Source organism: Aplidium turbinatum, chromosome 17, assembly GCF_918807975.1.
Source record: "Aplidium turbinatum chromosome 17, kaAplTurb1.1, whole genome shotgun sequence".
Classification (NCBI taxonomy): domain Eukaryota; kingdom Metazoa; phylum Chordata; class Ascidiacea; order Aplousobranchia; family Polyclinidae; genus Aplidium; species Aplidium turbinatum.
The window spans coordinates 16,010,617-16,031,224 of NC_137488.1; the positions used below are offsets into that span (position 1 = coordinate 16,010,617).

At 37.0% G+C, this 20,608-nt stretch overlaps 1 protein-coding gene and 1 non-coding gene across 3 annotated transcripts in view; both read right to left on the minus strand.

Moving 5' to 3' along the window:
* Positions 1-20,339, minus strand: part of LOC145786136 (uncharacterized) — a 32,172-nt gene extending 11,833 nt beyond the window's left edge. The window contains exons 1-7 of one of the 2 annotated variants that reach the window (XM_082597791.1): positions 20,103-20,339; positions 17,505-17,543; positions 15,425-15,497; positions 15,051-15,225; positions 14,081-14,275; positions 9,433-9,569; positions 7,623-7,948 (exon numbers count right to left, since the gene is read on the minus strand). In XM_082597791.1, coding sequence (XP_082453917.1) covers positions 7,623-7,948; positions 9,433-9,569; positions 14,081-14,275; positions 15,051-15,225; positions 15,425-15,493 — 902 coding nt within the window. In that variant the 5' untranslated portion in view covers positions 15,494-15,497; positions 17,505-17,543; positions 20,103-20,339. Of the gene's footprint in view, positions 1-7,622; positions 7,949-9,432; positions 9,570-14,080; positions 14,276-15,050; positions 15,226-15,424; positions 15,498-17,504; positions 17,544-18,526; positions 19,186-20,102 lie in introns of those variants that run through there. The other variant, XM_082597790.1, reaches the window with a different exon arrangement.
* LOC145787013 (U6 spliceosomal RNA) lies at positions 11,003-11,109 on the minus strand. Its single transcript, XR_014291341.1, has one exon. It is a non-coding gene; the product is annotated as a U6 spliceosomal RNA (small nuclear RNA).
* Positions 20,340-20,608: the final 269 nt, after the last annotated feature.

The window sequence follows — 20,608 nt, forward strand, 5'->3', positions numbered from 1 at the left end:
TTGTTACCAATTTAAAAAATTTGGAAAATTTTAAGGGAACAGATTCGAAATTGAGCAAATCTTAAGGTTCTGGAAATCTCAAGGGTATTTTTCAAAGATCCTCGTGGGATTGGCGAAAGTACACTTGTGTCTTCATTATGTACATTTGTGATTGGGGAATTTGCGAAACGGTTGAAAAATTCATTCGGTGGCGTCTGGCAACAATAAATGAGTTGTTCTTTCATGGAAATTAAAAAACTCCGATTTTGTTGCCTGGTAATTGCTTGCGTCATGACAACATGATGCCTTCGTTGTTGTAACGTAAAATATTACGTAAGAAGTACAAATGCTTCAATAAAACACATGCCTACCAAGAGGCCAGAATTTAATGTGGATTTCTCGTGTCAGATTGCCTGACACTAACAAGAACTAATTTTACTAGCTGGGACATGATCATTCAAGCCTGATCGGGCGGAAAATGCTGTTTCACAAAGCAAATATTGATAACTTTTGGTAATTCAACAGTAACAAAGTTTTGAAGGTACACAATTCTAGGCAACTGGTGTATTCAGGCAGTGTTAAAGACACAGAACATAATCGACACTTTAATTTGTCTTTATTGCACTTTTAAGTATATTATTTGGCCTACCCTTTTTAGTTGTGAAATTATTTTGTAACCATGCATGTTTAGTCTAGTTACATTTTTGTCGGGGTGTGCCGTCAAAGTTTGAACGTTTATCAGCGTGCTGTGAGCGAAAGGCGTTGCGGGTCACAGTTCAATGACACTGACACTGAAGCGAATCCACGACTCTGCGATCTGTCGAGTGTCCACATCAAGCAGTTCACTCATCACATCACTGCATGCCCAGACAGCAAATAAATCGTTTTTTTGTTATGAATCAACGTAAAAAGAACGGTTGATTTGCTGCCAGGGGATGACATTTCCGTCAGGTGTAAAATCAATACAAGAACGAATTGTGCCAGCTGGAAAAAAGACGCCAATTCAACAATTTAGAAATATCTTTCATTTTTTTTGCAACGTCAAAAAACTGAAATCTTTTAAAATAAAAAAGCAACAAAGGAAAGCCAGGAAGGTCGATGGCTGCTAATCTTGGATTAAACGATCTTGGCTCTCGTTTGTACAACGAGCAGATGTCACATGGGCGAGCATTGAAGGGAACAGTTTCATAAAAGTATATAACTTGTTTTCAGCCAGCAAATCAGTGATGTTTACGTTGATTCAACATCTGTAGACGTTGACTCCAAGCAAAAAGGACTGAAATGTTGTCCTTGTACGCCATATCTTGTATCTATATTAAAACACAATATCAATAACAAGAAAATCAATATCTAGACTAAGGCGTAACAGAGCAGGTATACGTTCCACTGCCATGAAGCTAACATCTTCAACCAAAAAAGGGGATTGCTTTTTGATTGCAATAATACAATATTAGAGTAACGTTCAACTATATAATTTAACTTCATAATAGCTTACATGAAAAGCGTGTGGAGTGAATGGAATGATGCCAATGTTCAAGGTTACCAAATTACATACACTAACTGCAGAAAAATCCTTTTTAATTTTTCCCATCTAGAAGCTTACTGAGGGTAAATTTATGTTTACGACTCGCGAAGATTTAAAAGCATTTCTTGTGCATGGCGTAATAGCTTTAAGTGAAATATTTGGCCATCTTGACATTGTAGGAAATTGGATTAGGTGTTGCATACCTGCAGTAGCGTAGCCAGGAATTTTGAAAGGGGGGGTTTTGACGACACAGCGGCGGGGGGTCTGGGGAGCCTCCCCCAGAAAATTTTGAAAAATTGCTTTGAATTTGGTGCATTCTGAGAGCATTTTCAACAAGAATGTGAGTATGAATATTCCTGTAAAATGGTGCTGTCTGGTGGCATAGCAAAAGGATAAGATCATGTTTTCTTCGGCATTTTTCAAAAATAAAGCTAAGTCTCTATGTTTTCTTGTTGCTAATTCCTGGCTGAGATGTTTGGTATTGGCAAAACTCGATCTTTTAATGCAGTTTTGTTTAAAATTAGGCAATTTTTTTTTAGACTGAAAGCATCATTCTCAATATCGTGACGTCACACGTGTGCCAAAGGGGGGGGCTGTAACCCCCAAAACCCCCCCTTGGCTACGCCACTGCATACCTGTCAAATATAGACCAGGTTTCCTGTGATAATGCACGTTTGAAAAACAATTAAAATTTCAGCACTTTGAAATATCCACAAGTCGTATAAGTTCTACAGGTCCCATGACTGCGGCTCAGTCTACCAACAACCATGTTTTCAACACAACACGAAAACAATAGAGCTGAAACACTCAGCATACCCACAAGTAGAAACTGAAGTACCCGGACAGCAAATCAACAGATTTTGAATTGATGCAAACAAGCGATTGACTGTCTGGTGGGCTCAAAGACACACCAGCTGCTGTGGCCGAGTGGTTTCGCCTTCGGCTCTAGTGCTGGTAGATTTTAGATCGATTCCAGGTCGGGTCAAAACGAAGACTTTAAAAACGGTACCGATTGTGTTCTTGCATAACGCAGTGAGAATGAGTCGGATAATAATGTGATGACATCGTAAACCAGATATTAAATTGAAAATGAGCCCTGTCGCTAAAAGACCTTAGCTGCTGTAGAGCGACAATAAATAAGACCACAACATTATCACTATTATTATTATTAGACAGCAAAATCCGTCATATTTTCATTGATTCCACGACGTTGAATCAATATAAAAATGACGGCTTTTGCTGTTTGGGATGAAAAGCTAATGAAAAAAGCAGTTTGCGTTGCGTTAATTTCAAAAGACATTACAATAAAGCAATAACTCCGATATTATGGCTTCTGAAGGGTAAGGCATAATATTTTGAAACCACAATGGCCAACCACTCCTTGCTGAAAGTAAACGAGGCGCCAGCACTGATCACGAATGCTATATATAGCTCGGCTTGTCATGGCACAAAAGTATCTTGCCTCAAAGCAAACCAATAAACAATTTCTGGCAAACAATGGCGTCAAGTTACTTCTCGGTGTAAAGTAGCAGTTTAAACAAATTTTTCATTCAGAAAGCCTATTCCAAGAACAAGCCCAACTCGCCGTATTCATTTACCGACTTTAGAGAAAAGTGATGCGGCGAAATGAACAATTGAACCATGAGCAAGCACTTTGTGACGTAAGCATACAGCAACCTTCATACAGCCAAGTCATCTTCGACTTATTACACAAAAAACGCATAAGACTTTTTATGCAATTTGATGACAACGCTTAATAGTCGAGTAAGTCACTTCACGCCTCACAATATAAAATCACCAGACTCAAGTTTCCATATACTTTTAGCAGAAAGAAAACACAAAGAAATGTCATGGATGATGACAATATCTTTAAGCAAAGCTATCACGCTGTGAGCATGAAGGAACCCAGGAATGCAAGAAACGAACCAGCAGGTGCAACAAGCAACCTACATTGCCACAAGAACACTGCAGTCGTCCCAGAAAAAACGTGTTGTATTGACACCAGTCTTGCTAGACGAATGAATACAAAACTGCGCAACTTGTTGCTGCAACCTTGGGCTGCTAAGCAGGGTTGAGAAAAACCCGGGTTTTTTTAAAAAAGCCCAACCCACCCGGGTTTTTTAAAAAAACCCGGGTTTTTTTGGGTTTTATTGGGTTTTTTTAAAAAAGATGCAAAAAAAGGTAGATTCATGCTTATTTCACCTCAAAACTACTTTTTACGAATGAAGTGCCTTTCACTCACAGTACATGCTTGCATAACTCAATAAAATAATGCACTAGGGCTGTTGTTGCTTGAGTGTTGCATCATCCATTAATTTCAAGATCAAGTTGGATGTTGCATCATCCACTGATTTCTATACCAAGTTGATGCTACCATGATAGAAATCACATTATTGCATCATTTGCTTTAGATTTGAAGGCAAGGAGCATTTATGCCATCATGTTTAATTGTTTAAATATTTTTTATCATTTATATATATATTATATTATATATAGTAATGGATGAGCAATTGAGCGATTGCGTGGCCAATGGCCATTGAGGCAAATGCTCTGAAACAGCCATGTGTTAGAATCCAGAATCTGTAATTGGTAAATAGCCTCCTAAATTGCATTTCACATCATATATGCCAGAATGGCCCGTTTCGGTGAGTCCGATTCGGTGAGTCCGATCCCTTAACGGGGGATGTTAAAATTTTTTTTTTTAAATTATTGGGTACCGTAGCCTAATTATCATTGCCGTTTTAGGATTAGGTGTTTGGGGTCAGGGTTAGAGGTTAGGAACTCACCGAATCGGACTCACCGAATAGTAGCAGACCCCATATATACAGACTACAGTAGAGTAGTACTTTCATTAGTTTAACTATAAGGCCTTCTAGTATAAATGAGTTTCAATGTAGTATACACAAAGTGGCATTACTTGATTTTTGTGTACTGTATGTACAATATCCACTGCGTTTTCAGTTTATTCTTGGAAATTTACTTCACAATCACATACTTAAGTCCTAATTTAAAGTTTGTTGTAAGTGCCTTGTAGTGTTTTTTGTTCATTTTTTTAATTTTCTAATAAAAACTGGACAAATATGATGCTCTGGGTTTTTTTATGGGTTTTTTTGGGTTTTTTTTAAGTGTTTTTTTTTTTAAAAAACCCACCCGGGTTTTTTTGAGTCGGGTAAAATACCGACAACCCTGCTGCTAAGTGCTAGAACCTCGCAACCACATGGAAACTGAAGATTAACAGGACAGACAACACAAGACTTAGGCAATAAATCGAAGAGGTTATGTGTGCGGAGCCGAGTATTAAGCAATGATGTCCACATATCAATGGACTTGCCTATTTCGCGTAGCAAACAGTTGCGTAACGGTCTGATGACGTGGTTTCACAGCAATGAAACTTTGTTCATAACACGCACAGCAAATTTTAAAATGTTAAACTTACATAATTGATTGACCAACTTGACAAAAAAGCTGCACCTTTTAAATTGATGTAACCTCAGGGTACATTAAATAAAACGTTGAAATAAACAACTTTCTGAACAGAGAATTTAAATTTTAAATAAACGTAACATGCGAAGACAATGGAGTGAAGAGACGAACGAACCCTTACAAACGCAATTACATTAATCATTTTAAGACTGTACGAAGAACCGTAGCATGTGGAATTACGCAGTTTACAAGAACAAATCTTCATTTAGGTAAACTTCGTTTTGTCAATTATTTATTACGACCGCTGACGCAGAAGTAGCCAACAATAGAAGTCCTGAATTATTGATTGAAACGAAACACGAGAAGTGAAGTTTAACTCGGAGATAAACGGGACTAAAGTGAAAGTAAAAATTTTCTGGAAAAGGGTAAGACGCTACTCTTTGGACGACAACAATAAAAAACGTAATAAAACATGTTTTGTTTTTTTAAATTCGACTTAAACCTTCTTAGATCTGCATCATGACAGGAAACAATAATTGTCACTGGAAATACAGTTTTGAAATGACGCCTTGACAACTCATATCGATGACATTTTGGCGCAAAATACATGAATTTGAGCTTGAACGTATTAGTTTATATTAACTTCAACTTGTCGACTTTGTGACCGAGTAACATAAACGTTGCTCCACATTTCATTTGTCTTTCCTTCCACTAGTCCAAATTGCAAAACACAGCCGAAAAACATAAATGTGTCTAAGACAGGGGTTCTTAACCAGGGGTACGTGTACCCCTTAGGGGTACAAAGCACCAAAGCAGGGGGTACGACATGCAGTGTGAAATTATACGCTATTTAGGCATATGTGTAAACAATGTGTAATGACCAAATGAAAGACTATCTTATTGAAATGAAAGCTAGTAGTAAAAGCAAAATGGAGTTTGATCCAATGCAGTTGGATGCCTTCTGGTGTGCGCAACTCAACACATTTCCCCAGTTAGCAAAAAAGCTTTAGAAATCCTTGTGGCTTTTGCGACAATCTACCTATGTGAAACTGGGTTCTTAACTCTTGTAAACATCAAAACTAAGCCGAGGAATCGTTTGGATCCATGAGATATGCGTGTGTCCATCTCAAAGAAAGAACTTCGTTTCAATATGATCATTGACAATTGATCAACAAAATAGCGATTCGTAGATTGACTGATGAATATTGTTGAACTTACGGTACAAGACTGTTTTTAATGCATACATTCAACACGTAAGTTATAAATACACTATTATTACAATTTTATTTGCTTCCGTTGGCCATTGTAGACAGTGCCGATCTTTGGGGTGTGCAAACTGTGCGATCGCACAGGGCCCGCAATTTAGTCAGAAAATTAGGGATTGTAGATCATACTGTAATGTACTGTCCCTATCAGAAAATGCAGTAATTTTGTCATTTCCAATGGAAAAAATTCAATTCGATTGACAAGCAAGTAGCCTGCCAGTATTTTTGTTGAACATGCTCTCAGAATGCACCAAATTCAAAGTAATTTTTCAAAATTTTCTGGGGGAGGCCACGAGACCCCCTGCCGCTGGGTGTCACTTTCGGCGAACACACCATCAGGCTTTGCCTGCCGGCCGTCAAAAACACCCTCTCCTTTCAAAATACCTGGCTACGCTACTGAATTGGATCATTGTCATTGGGGCCCGCAAAGCATATTCCACACAGGGCCAGAAATATCCTAAGACCATCACTAACAGGGGGTACGAGAAAATTTCATGAAAGCTCAAAGCCTCAAAGGGTACGAGCGCCGAAAAGGTTAAGAAACACTGGTCTAAGATGACGAATTTGACCAATTGGCCATGCTACAAGGCTGCAAATTCAAGCAGAATGTAATACAACTTGGATGTAAGAAAGGTTTTACCACCTCTAGTAAAAAGACTCCAAGATGCATGCAAAACTAGCTTTTAATGCAACTAAACTGTTTATGAATTGCTGAAAAATTCAACATAAATTAATAAGTGCTGTTGCATTCAAATAGCAACAGCCTTGAGTTGAGTTTTCAAGAGTAGACAGTTAGCACGGGGCACGTATACCAACAAAGTTTGCGATAAAAGACTGATCACTATTATCCATCTATAAGACAGCCGTTCGCTATCGGGCAGAGAGCAGGACCCCATGAAGGGTACGTAATTAGAGTGTGTTTTTGCATCTAAAATGTGAAAAACTCGTTAGCATTTTGAATTAATCAACAAACTCCAAAATAGTTTTCCTGCTTCAGTGATTATGAACCGAGGTGAACAGCCAAAAGTTACCAAGTAGAAAGCAGTTTTCTTGCTTTCAAAATCAAAAATATGGTATGCATAAGCCAAGAATGAAAACAAGGAACCTAGCATTGTGAGATGACATCCGTAAAGCAACGTTGCGATAATGGCAAGTGTATACCACGTGGAAAAAATAGTTTACGTTGGCTGCTTGGCCAGTGCCCCGGTGGAAAGCTCATATTGCCATCACTCAATCCTTGGAAAGTATTTTCTACCCATAAAATTAAGCATGGGTACTAAAAATAGACAACTGCTACAAAAGTGTGGTTTTTCAAAAAATTTCCTGTTTAAAACAATGGAGAGATTACACGAAAAAATGTTAACAAGCTTAGCGTGTTAAATCCACATTTTTATTTATGTTATTTTACGATAATTTTCTCTAATCTTTACCTCGAGTTTTCACCTTCAATATCTTCGTCGTTCATATCAAAATCTGTGACTTGAGTGGAGGAGACTTCGTTATTTTTATGCCATTCTTGTCTCGTGTTCTCCCAACCGTCGGCAGCCTCAACCCAGCTGTCTCGCTTTATCAAACGGCTGTTCTTAAGCGTGGTTTGTGTCGATGAAGCTGGGGTATGCATTGGGCCAGCTAACTTTCCTGCTCTTGACTGACTCTCTTTCCCTGGTGCTGACATTAGCAGAGGATTTCCTGCACCTGCTGCATATCCTTCAGTTGAATTAACTGCCACATCTTTCTTATTCTTCTCGGTGGAAGCCTAAACCAGGAAGCTAATAAAGTAAATTAGTAAAGCACTGTGACCACACACCACACCAGACAAAACGCGTGCCAGTTAAATCGTATGCTCGTTGACCAAAGCCTTGAGTGGGTGCCGTATATGACAAAGTTATGTAATGTATGGTTGCCAGTAAACCTCACAAGTAGACCAAGTGCATTTTTTCACTGAGATTCATTGAAAGAAATGTTTGTTTTGCTTTGGTGTTGGAAGGCCAGTAAAGGCGCAGTGGTAACACATAACGGTTCGAGTGACTTATTTCAAAGCTAAAATTAGTTTATTGTATTTTTATGAGTGCGTGTACTTTGAATTTGAAGGAATTGAGTTACCTCTTGCAACCAAATGGCAAGCTGCAGCAAAGGCTATGAAGATTAACATTATTCCTACAAAATTTATCACCATAAGCTGTTCAGGGGCATATCTGTGTCAGGTTTAGTCTTAGACAGATCAAGTGATGAATACACGCAAAAAGCTTCAACGCAAACAAAACGTGACGTCACACAACCAACGAGGCGGAACCCAATCAAGAGAAAGACTGTCCATCTTTGAACAAAGAATTTCGTGCATTGCGTTCCGTGGGTCTCACAATCAAAGATCAATAAAATATAGATTAGAAAGTGTTATTGCAATCAGAATATGAGAGAATCGAGTGGTATTATGCTACCGTTCCAAATATCAGCTACAGCAAGTGAGTCTCTACCAACACACTCGTATACTTGCCAAAGCCAAGGCTTTTTCATTCGTAAACTTAGTCGAAAATCGACGATGTGTGGTACCAGAGGAGAAAGCTGAGTCGAACATGTCCCTACTTTTGGGGCTGCTATTAGTGTGGGGCAAAGGAGGAGCAGGGGAAAGTACCATGTCGTTAAGAAAGGAGTAACTGCTTGATGCTGCATCAAAGACGCTTTTCCCGTCAAGGAACATCGGGAGCAGGGGAACACTTGTTTTGCGTTTTTTTCCCTTAGAAAAAATCGTAAACCGTTTATATCTATCAGATAACATTTGATGAGGTAAAAAACTTACAAAGTCTGTACAGTAGGTTTTTAAAAACGATATGCACGTCAGCAAAATGGCTGAACATCTATCTCACAACCATAACTTACATCCTGTGTTTAAACGCAGATGGACACTACACAATATTCTGGGTTTGGCAGATGATATACTTTTACTTATCACTGATAAAACAGGGAACAAAGCGTCTTGAACGTTTATCATTTAGTTTGAGAGCAAAAGCACTTCACTCACACTCAGTTGAAAGTCAAGGGGCGACCTGTACTCGCTTGGCAAATACAACGTCACTTGTGAGGTACTTGGGAGTAGTTATTAATATCTCATACCGTATATACCATGCCATGAAACATCTATCTCGGTGGGAATATACAAAAGGCGTTTTTTATAAGCTATTTCAAGCATTCTTCCTCTTACCAAAAACATTGTTTTAAACAGTGATGACTACTTGCCATTACCTCAAGGGATTTCATGGCAGATTGTGGCCGTTTTCCCATGGACTGGGCAGTAGGAGGACGAGGACCGATCGCCATCATCCCTTGCTCTGTCTCTTCCTCTTCTGAGTCCACATCGAAGTCGGCACTCGCAGCCATGCCTGCAGCATGACATGGTAGTGTTATTGCAAGTCGAACACAAATAATTTCATTTCGACAACCTATTGCGCAGTGTTGCCATTTCACTTCAACATGCATATAAAAATGAATAAGTTAAATTACGCAAACAGAATCTTGAGTCTCAACCCAACGCAAATAAAATTTTCAAAGATTAAGCAATCACACCACAGTATCATCAATTTGTAGTCATCTCAATTTAAGTAATAAAGTACAAGCTTCATTGTTTCCAGCAAAGCAGAGCTGTGAAAGTGGGACTGCTTTAATCAGGTAGCGGACGCATTTGCTTTTCAAAAGCGGAAAGTGGTGCCGCTTCATAGTTATAACAAACAGATACAAAACTTGTTGAAATTTTATGACAAATACGAAATTGAAACCACTGACATCAAATGAAACGGCAAATGACCAAGTAACATAATGAATAAGACATAAACAAAACAAAAGCACAATGCGAAGTACTGGATCAACAAATACACACCACGTTGATGTTGAAAAACCAGGCAGCCCTAACAATTTTTAAAATTTGTGGATACTGAAAATATACTGAACGATATTGCTGTTATAGAATTAGAGTTTGAATATAAACATTGGCAAAATGAGCTCAAAAACATTTGCGACATCAGCCATATAACATGATGTGATTTTATAAAAATGCGATATAGTGTTGGCTAGTCAAGAAGTCGTTAAAACCTTCACACTTAAATTAGTGCAGTCAATTATCGTTATCTGTAATGTACAGTGCTTGTGAAAGTACTCTACTTCAAAATAGTTATACCGTAATTTCAATAACAATCCACCACATTAACTGTTGCAAATTTCAGCTAAATAATATATTGAAACATGCTCGGTAACCAAATACGTAATGGCAGCAGTTATGTTACCATAAATCAGGGGTAACCAACTGGCGGCCCGCGGGCCGCATGCGGCCCGCGGAAGGTATCAGCGTGCAAGTATAACTAAAAATACTTTTCTTGAGGAGTTAAGGAGCATGAAGGCAAAAAATACTTTCCGGGAAGCATATTTTCGCTTTGCATACGATTCCACCAACCAAACAATCAGACTATAGTTCTAGGTGGGGATTGCTTAAAGTTATTCCAATGCGATGTCCAGCCACACTGTCCCAGTGGTTGATTAAAACGTCTGTTTTCGAATTTTGAAATTGTCTGTGAGCATAGGGTTGCTCATTTTAAGTTTGCAAATGTCATGTAAACACTAGTGCGTGTTTCACAGTTATTGTATTTCACGAGCAGTGTTCTCTTTATAAATGCAAGTTTTTGTTGGCAAAATAGGTCGGTGTGCCAACTCAATTTATATCATAATAAATTGGCAAAATATTATATATAAATTTAAAGACTTTTTCTGATTGTATTATAAAATAATTTAGCTTAGTAGCCTACTGCAAAATGTTTTTTTTTAAAGAAATATGGAACGCTTCACGATTTTGCAAGTCATCCTTGCGCAGGGACCATGCTAATCTTCTCTGTATCGTTCGAATTTTAGTATATGTACTGCTGAAGCAAGTACTGCAAAATGTTGTTAATCAACAAATTCTTGCCATGCTGATAAGCACAAGTGACAGTTGTCTTATAATAAAAGAAAGACGGTATTATAGACTCTCACAAAAAAGATGAAAAACCAACTCATTGCTTTTTTAGAGGGAACACTGTTCATGAATTACGTTTTTCGGTGATTTCCACAAACGTTTGTTTCATGGTGCCTGGTGTCTTTTTCCATGTTATTGGAGCCTATTTTTCGCTGATATGTTTGCAGGTCACTATTGTTGCCTGTATTACGAAGTGTCAAACATTTCCTTGTTTACTGAAACTGTTAATTGCAAGATATCTTTTGCGAAGCGAAGTAACAACACCACTCTTGCTTGGCGATGAATATTCTGATGAAACCGCTCGCCTCGCTATAAGTGCACAAAACAAGTGGCCTCGTTTATTAGGCATTGTTAAAGAAGTCAAAAGTGTTGTAAAAGGAGCTTGGCCTGGCAGTAACGTTGTTTGATTAATTTTGTTGCTGCGGTATTCTAACATAAATATGAACAACATGTAACGCTGGATACTGGGTATGAAATGCGTTCCTTTTTAGCATAAAAGTTAACCTACCTAACATTTTATTAGTGCGGCCCGCCACAGCTCTCCTTAGTGCCAAAGTGGCCCGGATGCAAAAAAGGTTGGTGACCCCTGCTATAAATGATTACATAATCTTCAGTTACAACTATCGTCGTGACCCACACGACAATCAGTGTGAAGTGTCTGTTCGGTGGCTTTGTGATGGGTTGCCATGGTGTGTGACTACACACAGGCACATGAGTAGCGAACTGCTTTTAGTGAAGACAAAAATAGAAAACCTGATAAAGAGAAACCATCCTCTCTTCTTCATGTTCATATGATAGTTAAAGTGGAGCCCACTGTATACAAATACTGAAAAGCAATTAACCATGATGTTTAGTGAGATGCTGTGTGTTCTCATATGCTTGTCAGCTGGATAGGAAAGTCTGGCAAGGTGAAAACGAAAGTGGCTGGAAACATAGCGGCTGCATTTTTGTCATACTGTGAAGAGGCGTTGTCAGAAAACACAAACAACAACCAATGAACTAGAACGTTTATGCATTACTTGCTGCAAAATGAAGGTAACGCTTGAATGGACAAAAGATGAATCTCACTTTCACTGAAAACTCAGCAGGCCGGCAGGGCCTTCCCTTCAACGATTTTCTACAGGCAACCATGAATCAAAGAAGAAAATCTGGCAGTTTGTTGCAGATGAAAACAATCTGACCTTCTGAGCAAGTGGCTTTTTGATGACCGCTCAACGATGATTTTATTGCTAAGTCTGGCGAATCACCATCGACTTTTTACTTTGTAATTTCTCAAACATAAACAACGAAATGTGTCTAGTTGCAAAAAACATAACGTTGTCTTCTGAAGATTTCAGATGGCCAATTAATACAAACTTTTGATAGTATCGAAAACTTTAATGATAAAATTTTGGTTTTTGTTTATTTTACATCAACCTTATTGTGATAACTGGCTGCCTCGTGCAGGTGAAATTTATGCAACCAATAAAAACCATAACATTAACTAAGAACAATGCTTCAATCATAACTTGTCACAAAGACACAAACATTCACGAAAAAGGAAATTATTTAGCCAAGATGCAACAAGACTGGAAGCGACAGACTTGTGAAGGACAATGCTTGGACGTCAATGCAACATTGAGCTAAGAGAACATTTAATGACGTTGAAACAATGTAAAATAACGATGTATTGTTTGAGTTGCAAACCAGTATCTTCGGCATCACTTTCCCAGCAATGAAAAAACATTGGAGGGTCATATAGAGGGGCATCATCCAATGTAGCTGCGAATTCAAACTTCAACCTTTAAGACATTGCTATGCTTTCTATTGCTTCTTCTACTATCATTAAAGAGCTAGATTAGATTTTTGCAAACAAAAAGCCTTGGTGAAAATTTCGCAAAAAAGCCTTGCCGGAAAGTTTAGCTTGTACCAAAAACATTATACAACCAAGAAACACAACGGTTTATATATTCCTCAAATCCAATCCTTCCGATGTGTTTATCAGACACTAGAGAATTTTTACAGCGGCCACAAAACATTTGGTGGATGTATTTCAAACATATCTACAATAGTCCTTACCAATTAACATATTACAAACGCAAACCATCATCCGTAAGAAAGATTTTCTTGCTCATGTTATGAATATTTGTCATCCCACAAATGTAAACAGAAAGTAATCAACGCTATCCTTTTGCGAATGTTCCGTTACCCCATCACGCATTTTCTCGTTTACTTTTCAAAAGTTTTAATTCTACTACAAAATGTACTGCAATCGGAAATCACTTATCAATTGATGAAAATAGAACTGCGGCAAAAACCAACTGCAACAGTGACTATGCAATAGTCAATGATGTCTCGTGAAATAAATATGCATGTGCAGCCAGTGTGCGTGCGTACAACCAATGTAGTAATTAATAACTGTTGCCATTATTGCCAAGCCGCTTAATCTACAATTGAGGAAACGTTGAGGAAGTTATTCAAACCAACGACCACGATAGTGCCGCTCTGTTGTAACAAGTATTTTTTCATTTATATCTTCTAAGTTTTATCGAAAGTGTTGAAGCAGAAAAAACTCAAAAGACAACGTGCAATGTGTCCGAAAAAAAACTCAGTTATATTACAATAACTACCGTAACCTTTACGGTTTCCTGTACTCATTAGGCCCATAGGCTACAACATCAAAAAATGCGTTTTGCGGGATAAAACAATAAAAACTTTACACATCAACAAAGGCTCTACGAATTCTATTACAAAGTTATGGCATATTTTTGGTGTATCGCGACATAACAAGTATTCAAATACAGGAATTTCGTCAGTTTTGTCACCTTATATAAATTTTGAGACATGCAGGTTTTGCAAAAAATATCTCAGACACCATACAGGTAAAGAAGTTACATTCGATCACAAACATACCTAGCTTTGCCATCTTGCGCTGGGTGTCGGTTTGGCGAGGGGGGACGACGTCAGGACTTTCTTCTATCAACTTATGTTGTGGCGAGTGGGACATCTGGCGAGGTTCTATCGTGCTGTATGGGTTGCTACTTGGGAGAACGTTGATCATGGTCACGTTTTGCTCTTCGCTTTCAAGACTGGGGTTGTCGTACGCAGCTGAAAACATCTCGTGGTGAAATAGGGGCATGTCAAGGTGGATTCTCGTAAGAAGTCCATTAATTTTTATCTACAAAGTAATCATCGCACACCCCAGTGCTACTTCAGATTTTAAAGCAGTGTAGCTATATGACACATGGATTGGATGATAAATTGGTAAAATGCAATCAATCCAACTGTTTTTTTCCTCTGGAATGAATTAAGTAGGCCACCCACTACAACCTCTTTGGTTAACTTAGCAATTGGGAACTAAAGTATCCAAAAAAGAAATGGTTTAATTGAAAGAACAAATGTGTCGCTGACACTTATAAAATGTATGAACGCCGTATTCTAATATGCACAAGTAGTGCATCACTTGGAAAGTTGCTAAATGGAAAGCTCATAGATATTAATAAAAATGCAAAAATGAAATGTAAAATTGTCATAGAAAAAGATACAGGCATAGTGCGTTGAAGAAAAGTGATGTAAAAGATCGGGTTTTTATAAAAAGAGCTACAGTATTTAAAAAAAAAAACTCAACTAACTACTTTAATGTGAAAAAAATTAGCAACCAATACATACAAAATAGTTACAATCGATCATACTTTTTTCCAATCTTCTAGCTTGCGCAACATGTGAATTGTAAATTCTATAAGTTGCAGATATATCTCCCCAGAAAAGCATACATACAAACCATTTGACATGATCGATTTATTTATATAAACAAAGAAACTTCTTCACATAAAGAATGTCTATTTTCGAAATTACATACTCCAGGCATTGCATATTGTCATACCATGATTATATTTGTTGTTTGTGTTTCGACTCTCTACCAGAGGAAGTGTTTCATCTCTTCGTGATGCTGTAGAAGGTCTAGATTTTCCTGCTGAACCGATTCGAGGAACATCAGTTGAAACAAGCATCGAAGATTCATGTTTTTTGCGTTGCTGTCTTTTCTCTTCTCTCAGTTTCTGAGAACAAAAACAAACTAGTTAATTACGGTTGAGAACAAAACAGTTAGCTTCACTTGATCAGACTGAGACTTTGCCAAATTGGGCCAATTAAGTGTTGCCCACTGTATATTTTGGAATTGGAAACTACTGAAATAATTCTCTTAAGCTAAGACTGTGACAAACATAATGATGTGCAAATAATGTTCTTGCACCATACCTGGCGTTCAATTTTCTGGTCTCTGATGCTTCTACTAGATATATCTCTAGAAGGTTCATCATCATCCATTATACTAAAGTAATAAAATAACATTATTAGATGACTATTTCAAATCATAAGTTCAGAGTTCACCAAAAAAATGGAGTACTTGTAAGTCATATCCCAAACAGCAAAATCTGTCATTTTTACATTGATTCAACGTCTACAGACATCTTAATGTAAATTTTGCTGTATGGAATACTATTTCTAGCGCCACTTCTACCGAAAGTATTTATTCCTATAAGATATGCCATTGTGAGATACAAAAGTAGACCATAATATTAAGGAAATAAACTCGTTTGACAATCTAGACCAGTGGTTCTCAACCGGGGGTCCGCGGACCCCAAGGGGTCCGTGAAGCGATTTCTGGGGGTCCGCGAAAGTTTCCGAGTTTTCAACATGACGGATAAATTAAGAAATTTAAAAATTGTTTGTGCTTTGTTTATGTATTAGCCTACAGTGATTCTTAAACTGTAAGTCGCAACGCACTGGTGCGTCGTTTGAAATTGCAAAGGACATTGCACAAAGGTTTGGTTTCTTAACTAAATATCATATAAATTACTTAAACCATTAATAAGGCTATGTTGGCTATGTTCAACTAAATTCTTTTAAGACAACAGATTGTTGATCAATGATTAATTTAGAAATACAAACGTTAGTCAGCAGTCTATCACCACTCACAGTTTTGCAATGACTGTGATTATAACGAATTAATATTGATTTCAAATGAAAAAAGGGAGAAATTCTTTGTAACGGTCGCAAGTATTCTATTAACTTTTGATAAAAGTTATAGAAAAACATCAAATGAGCATATAGCTTACCGATGTTTGATCCTGTGTGCCAACATATAGCTCATAAGTCATAACATAACTTCATCAATCTCATCAATCGTCAAGCGCTAAAACCTCAATTGCTAAGGTAACAGGGATCAGTAGTCAGTAGATGTAACACTCTAAAATCCCACATCGACAAAGCGCATGCACTAGCAAGTGCGAAATATATTTTCTGTTACATCTACTGACTACTGATCCCTGTTACCTTAGCAATTGAGGTTTCAGCTTTCGAGATATGGAACAGGGATCGTGTCAGAACAAGACTAGGTCAGAAAGCGAGGCAGACTCCGACTCAGCAGCAGCCTAGAGCAGTTACCTACAATCGTCAAGTGCGTTGCGAATTCAGCAAATTCTTTTAAGTGTGTTGCTTTTCTAATTCTTATAAGGAAACGCGATATACCAAAATTTCAAATTGAAATTTTTAGGGGTCCGCGACCGCTTCGAAGACACCAAAAGGGGTCCACCAAGACAAAAAGGTAGAGAACCACTGATCTAGACATTGTAAAGCATTGCCTCTTTGTTACAAAGAAATCTTGGTACAATTAATATGCAACAGTTAAAAAACCTATGTATACTATATTGATAGAGCCTTGGTAGAAAGTTCACTTTGTTGTACCACAGACATACAAAACTTTGTAACATCAATGAATCTAACATAGTACGTACTTGATTTACACAAAAAGAATATTCAAAAATAAATGAATAAAATAACCCTCAAGACTCCAAAGTTTCATTTCCAACACCGGCCTGCACCTAACCGGAATGCATTTGTTAAGGAAGGCCTGGGTGCAACTCAACCGCCTGCTAACTGGCATCGGACTATTTCGCTCAACATGCACAAATAGGGGATAGCTCCATCCGTGATCTGTGAGTGTGGCAAGGAAGAACAAATCGCAGACCACACCATCTGTAACTGCGCCATCTACCATGCGCCAAATGGTGTGCATGCTCTGTGTGAACTGAATGATGAAAACTCAATGGCTGCTCAACACCTACCCAAACATCTAGAGTAGACCGAGTCGCCACACTGCCCAGTGCCCAAGGGTGGTAAAAAGTAAAGCTTCTCGATCCCTGGATTGGCAAAGAAGGTCCAAACAAAAAAGAAGAAGAATGAATAAAAAATATCTTTGAATCTTTTCAACACAAGGAAAACACATACATTTCTTTTACAATAACATAACGGTACTTAAAAATAAACATTAGTTTACCTTCCTGGAGGCGATGTCCAATGTTCTTGACTGGACTTTCTGTAAATCAAAAAAAAATAAACTGAACAACAAAAATAAATAAAATGTTGTGTACATTAATGAGCAAGATTTCTCTGTATATCAAACAGATGAATTGGCTTTCATCTCTGTTTGAAAGCCGTTTTTCTTTTCTTAATGCTGTGCACTTTGATGTTAAGCAAGTCTTTTTAGTTATACAGTAGTTCATTATGGAACTTTGAATAATTTTAGAGTTTTGATTTATTTTGATGACATACATTTTCATGAAAACAATTTTATGTTAGGTACGGTATATTACTTTTAAAGCAAAATATAAAAATCTCAAATAAAACAGATATAAACACATGATTCTGAGTAAAGTAATTATAAAAAAAGCATAATAAAATCTTCAGAACATAAAAGCAAGCTAAAATTAGACACCAATAGGATGTGATACAGAAACTAGTGTAATAGACCTGTCATGGTCATTCAATTATATGTCGAGACTTATAGACTTAAATTTTTAGGGTTGTATTTTTGTATAAAAAAATGGAAAATTGCTTGTGCCAGTAGTCCTGTACACTCACTCTAATAAAGAATCGAACAGCAAATGGGTATGCCATGTCATATTTATGAGATAAAAATGATTAGAATACAAATAACTTGAACTCATTAGGTTGAATATATTTTATTTTGATGCTGTGAAAGTAACATGATAGGAAATACATGACATCGAAATCCACTTAAATGCTCTGGCTTATAGTTGAGGCCACTTTCAATCAAACTGGTTTCAGAGAAATTTTGAGCACTATCACAATATCACATGTGGTTCATTATCAAGGATGGTTTCTAACAAAAACGCACTAACATTTTAAAGAATAATTTTTGATCAAAATATTGTTTAATCTTTCAATTAAGTTATATTATAGGTACTAGCCTACTAAAGTAAACACCTGACTGAAAATAAGTCAAATGAAGCTCTATTTGCTACATCAAGTTCATGCAAAATAAGGTTACAAAGTTACCTTTCCAATCCAGCATACATGATCAAATGGTCAAGCAAAGAAACACAAACAAAATATAAAGATGTTGCAAGATGGGCTGATATCAAAATAACAAAGTCTGTCCAGTGGCAAGAAGATTGATTTTCAGACTTTGTGATATTGTCTGCTTAATTGTCAAATGAAGCAATTTTATACATATACAAGCAGAAATTGTATGTTGCAGTTAGAGCAACTTAAACTTTCTACAGTTAACCTGGTGAAAACAAATAATGCATGAAACTAAGTTAGCCAAACTTCATGGCTCAAGCCAGTCCAGGAAGTTTACTTTAATGAGCACATAACTCTGTGAATAAAGAAATGGCATGGTTGAATAATGATCGTTTAATTCTTGGCATTTTTGTGAGCTGTGCATATCAAGGACGATGGACTGTGATGATATTGTACAAGAGTAACAACAAACTGAAACTCCACATCGTACTTTCAAGTTTCAAGCACCATATAAAATTTCCAGTATTTAAATTCAGAAAAAGCTTTCTTGTTCTAAAGATAAATGTTCCTTTAATGAATCGAAGAACTTTACTTCACCATGTTGCTGTGTCTTCTTAACGCAAGCATGCTTTGCACATTGCGACAATTAGTCAATTTATTATTGTTTTTCTTCTAATTTTTTCTGATCATCTTTGTAGTTTAAAGGTAGGTTTGCCAATGCTTGGCATCTGTTACATTAAGAACACAAGAAATACCTGACTTAATGACTGATACAGTTTTTCGTTGCTTCATGTCTGTTGTGGAATTTAGTTTTCATTGTGCTCGTTTTTTCTCACACTTATACAATTATTCTTGTACTGTACCACTTTCACAACAAAATAAAAATTTTCTCTCTCTCTCTTTAAGGTTTGAATTAAGTTGTGAACTATTTTGATTTGAAACCATGTCAAGTTTTTAAGTAAATGGCTTCTTTCAATGTCAACCATGTTTTGACATATGTTTTTGTCCCTTCTATACCTCTGACATATATTGTTCTTACTGATTAGGAATTAAAACAATCTGTACTAGGCCTAAACTTTTCTGTAACAAAACACAGTTAAACCTTTTGTGTTTATTGTGTTTTGTTTATCTGCCAACACAAAATTGAAAAAAGGCTTGGTCCTGACATTAAGTAACCATGCAGGATTGAGCATTATCTTAGTAAAAAAAAAATGGTTTACAGTGGAGGAAAATTTCATTCATTGAGCAACCTGCACTGCTTTGTTTGCAAACTAAGCCTAACACTTGAAATATGATTACAAACAACATATCTTTGAAAGTTTTGAGAAGTTTGTAAAACTAACTAAGATAGGTTGTTGAGACCGATATTATTAAATAGGCTATAAAGTGAAATACCATTTCAAAGTGACACTATAGAAAAAGTAGGCTATACTGCATCCAGCTTGTCAACCCTGGCCTACATTTCATTCAAAAATGTGTTCCAATCTAAACAAGTTACCGGTATCTCAAAGCAGCTATCGAACATATGACCCACTTGGTCATTTATAGTTATTTGATTATATCTGTGTCGTCTTAAAACCATCTGTTTGACAACCTTTCCGCAACTAACCCCAGTAGCACCAACTCTTCTCTCGGCCTTAGGGAGACTGTCCCTAAAGCCCAGCTGATTCCTGGAACTTGAGAGTTCAGAGTTCAACTTCAACCCTGTGGCCTTCACCATTGGTGGAAATTCGTAGTAATGACATCATAAACAGAAATTGTTAGACTGTTGCCATAACAATGTTTTTGGTGGGGGGGATGAGAAATTGGGATATGGCTTAAATTCTTCTTTTAGTGCATCAAATGCAAGCATTCACGTCATTCCATCAGGACACTGCATTGCTTGAATTGAAAAACCTAAACAAAAATTTTGTGTTTATCATTAACTTCTTTTTTTGTTCAGATAACTTTTTTCCAGTTCAAATTAACGTAGCCTATGCATTTTATGTTTATATTAGTATTTCTTTATTTTATTATTATGGTAAATTGTATTGTTTTCGTTATAATATTATATGTATATAAAACATATATTCATATTTATTATTTGTGATTATTTATTATTTACCTAACCTATTA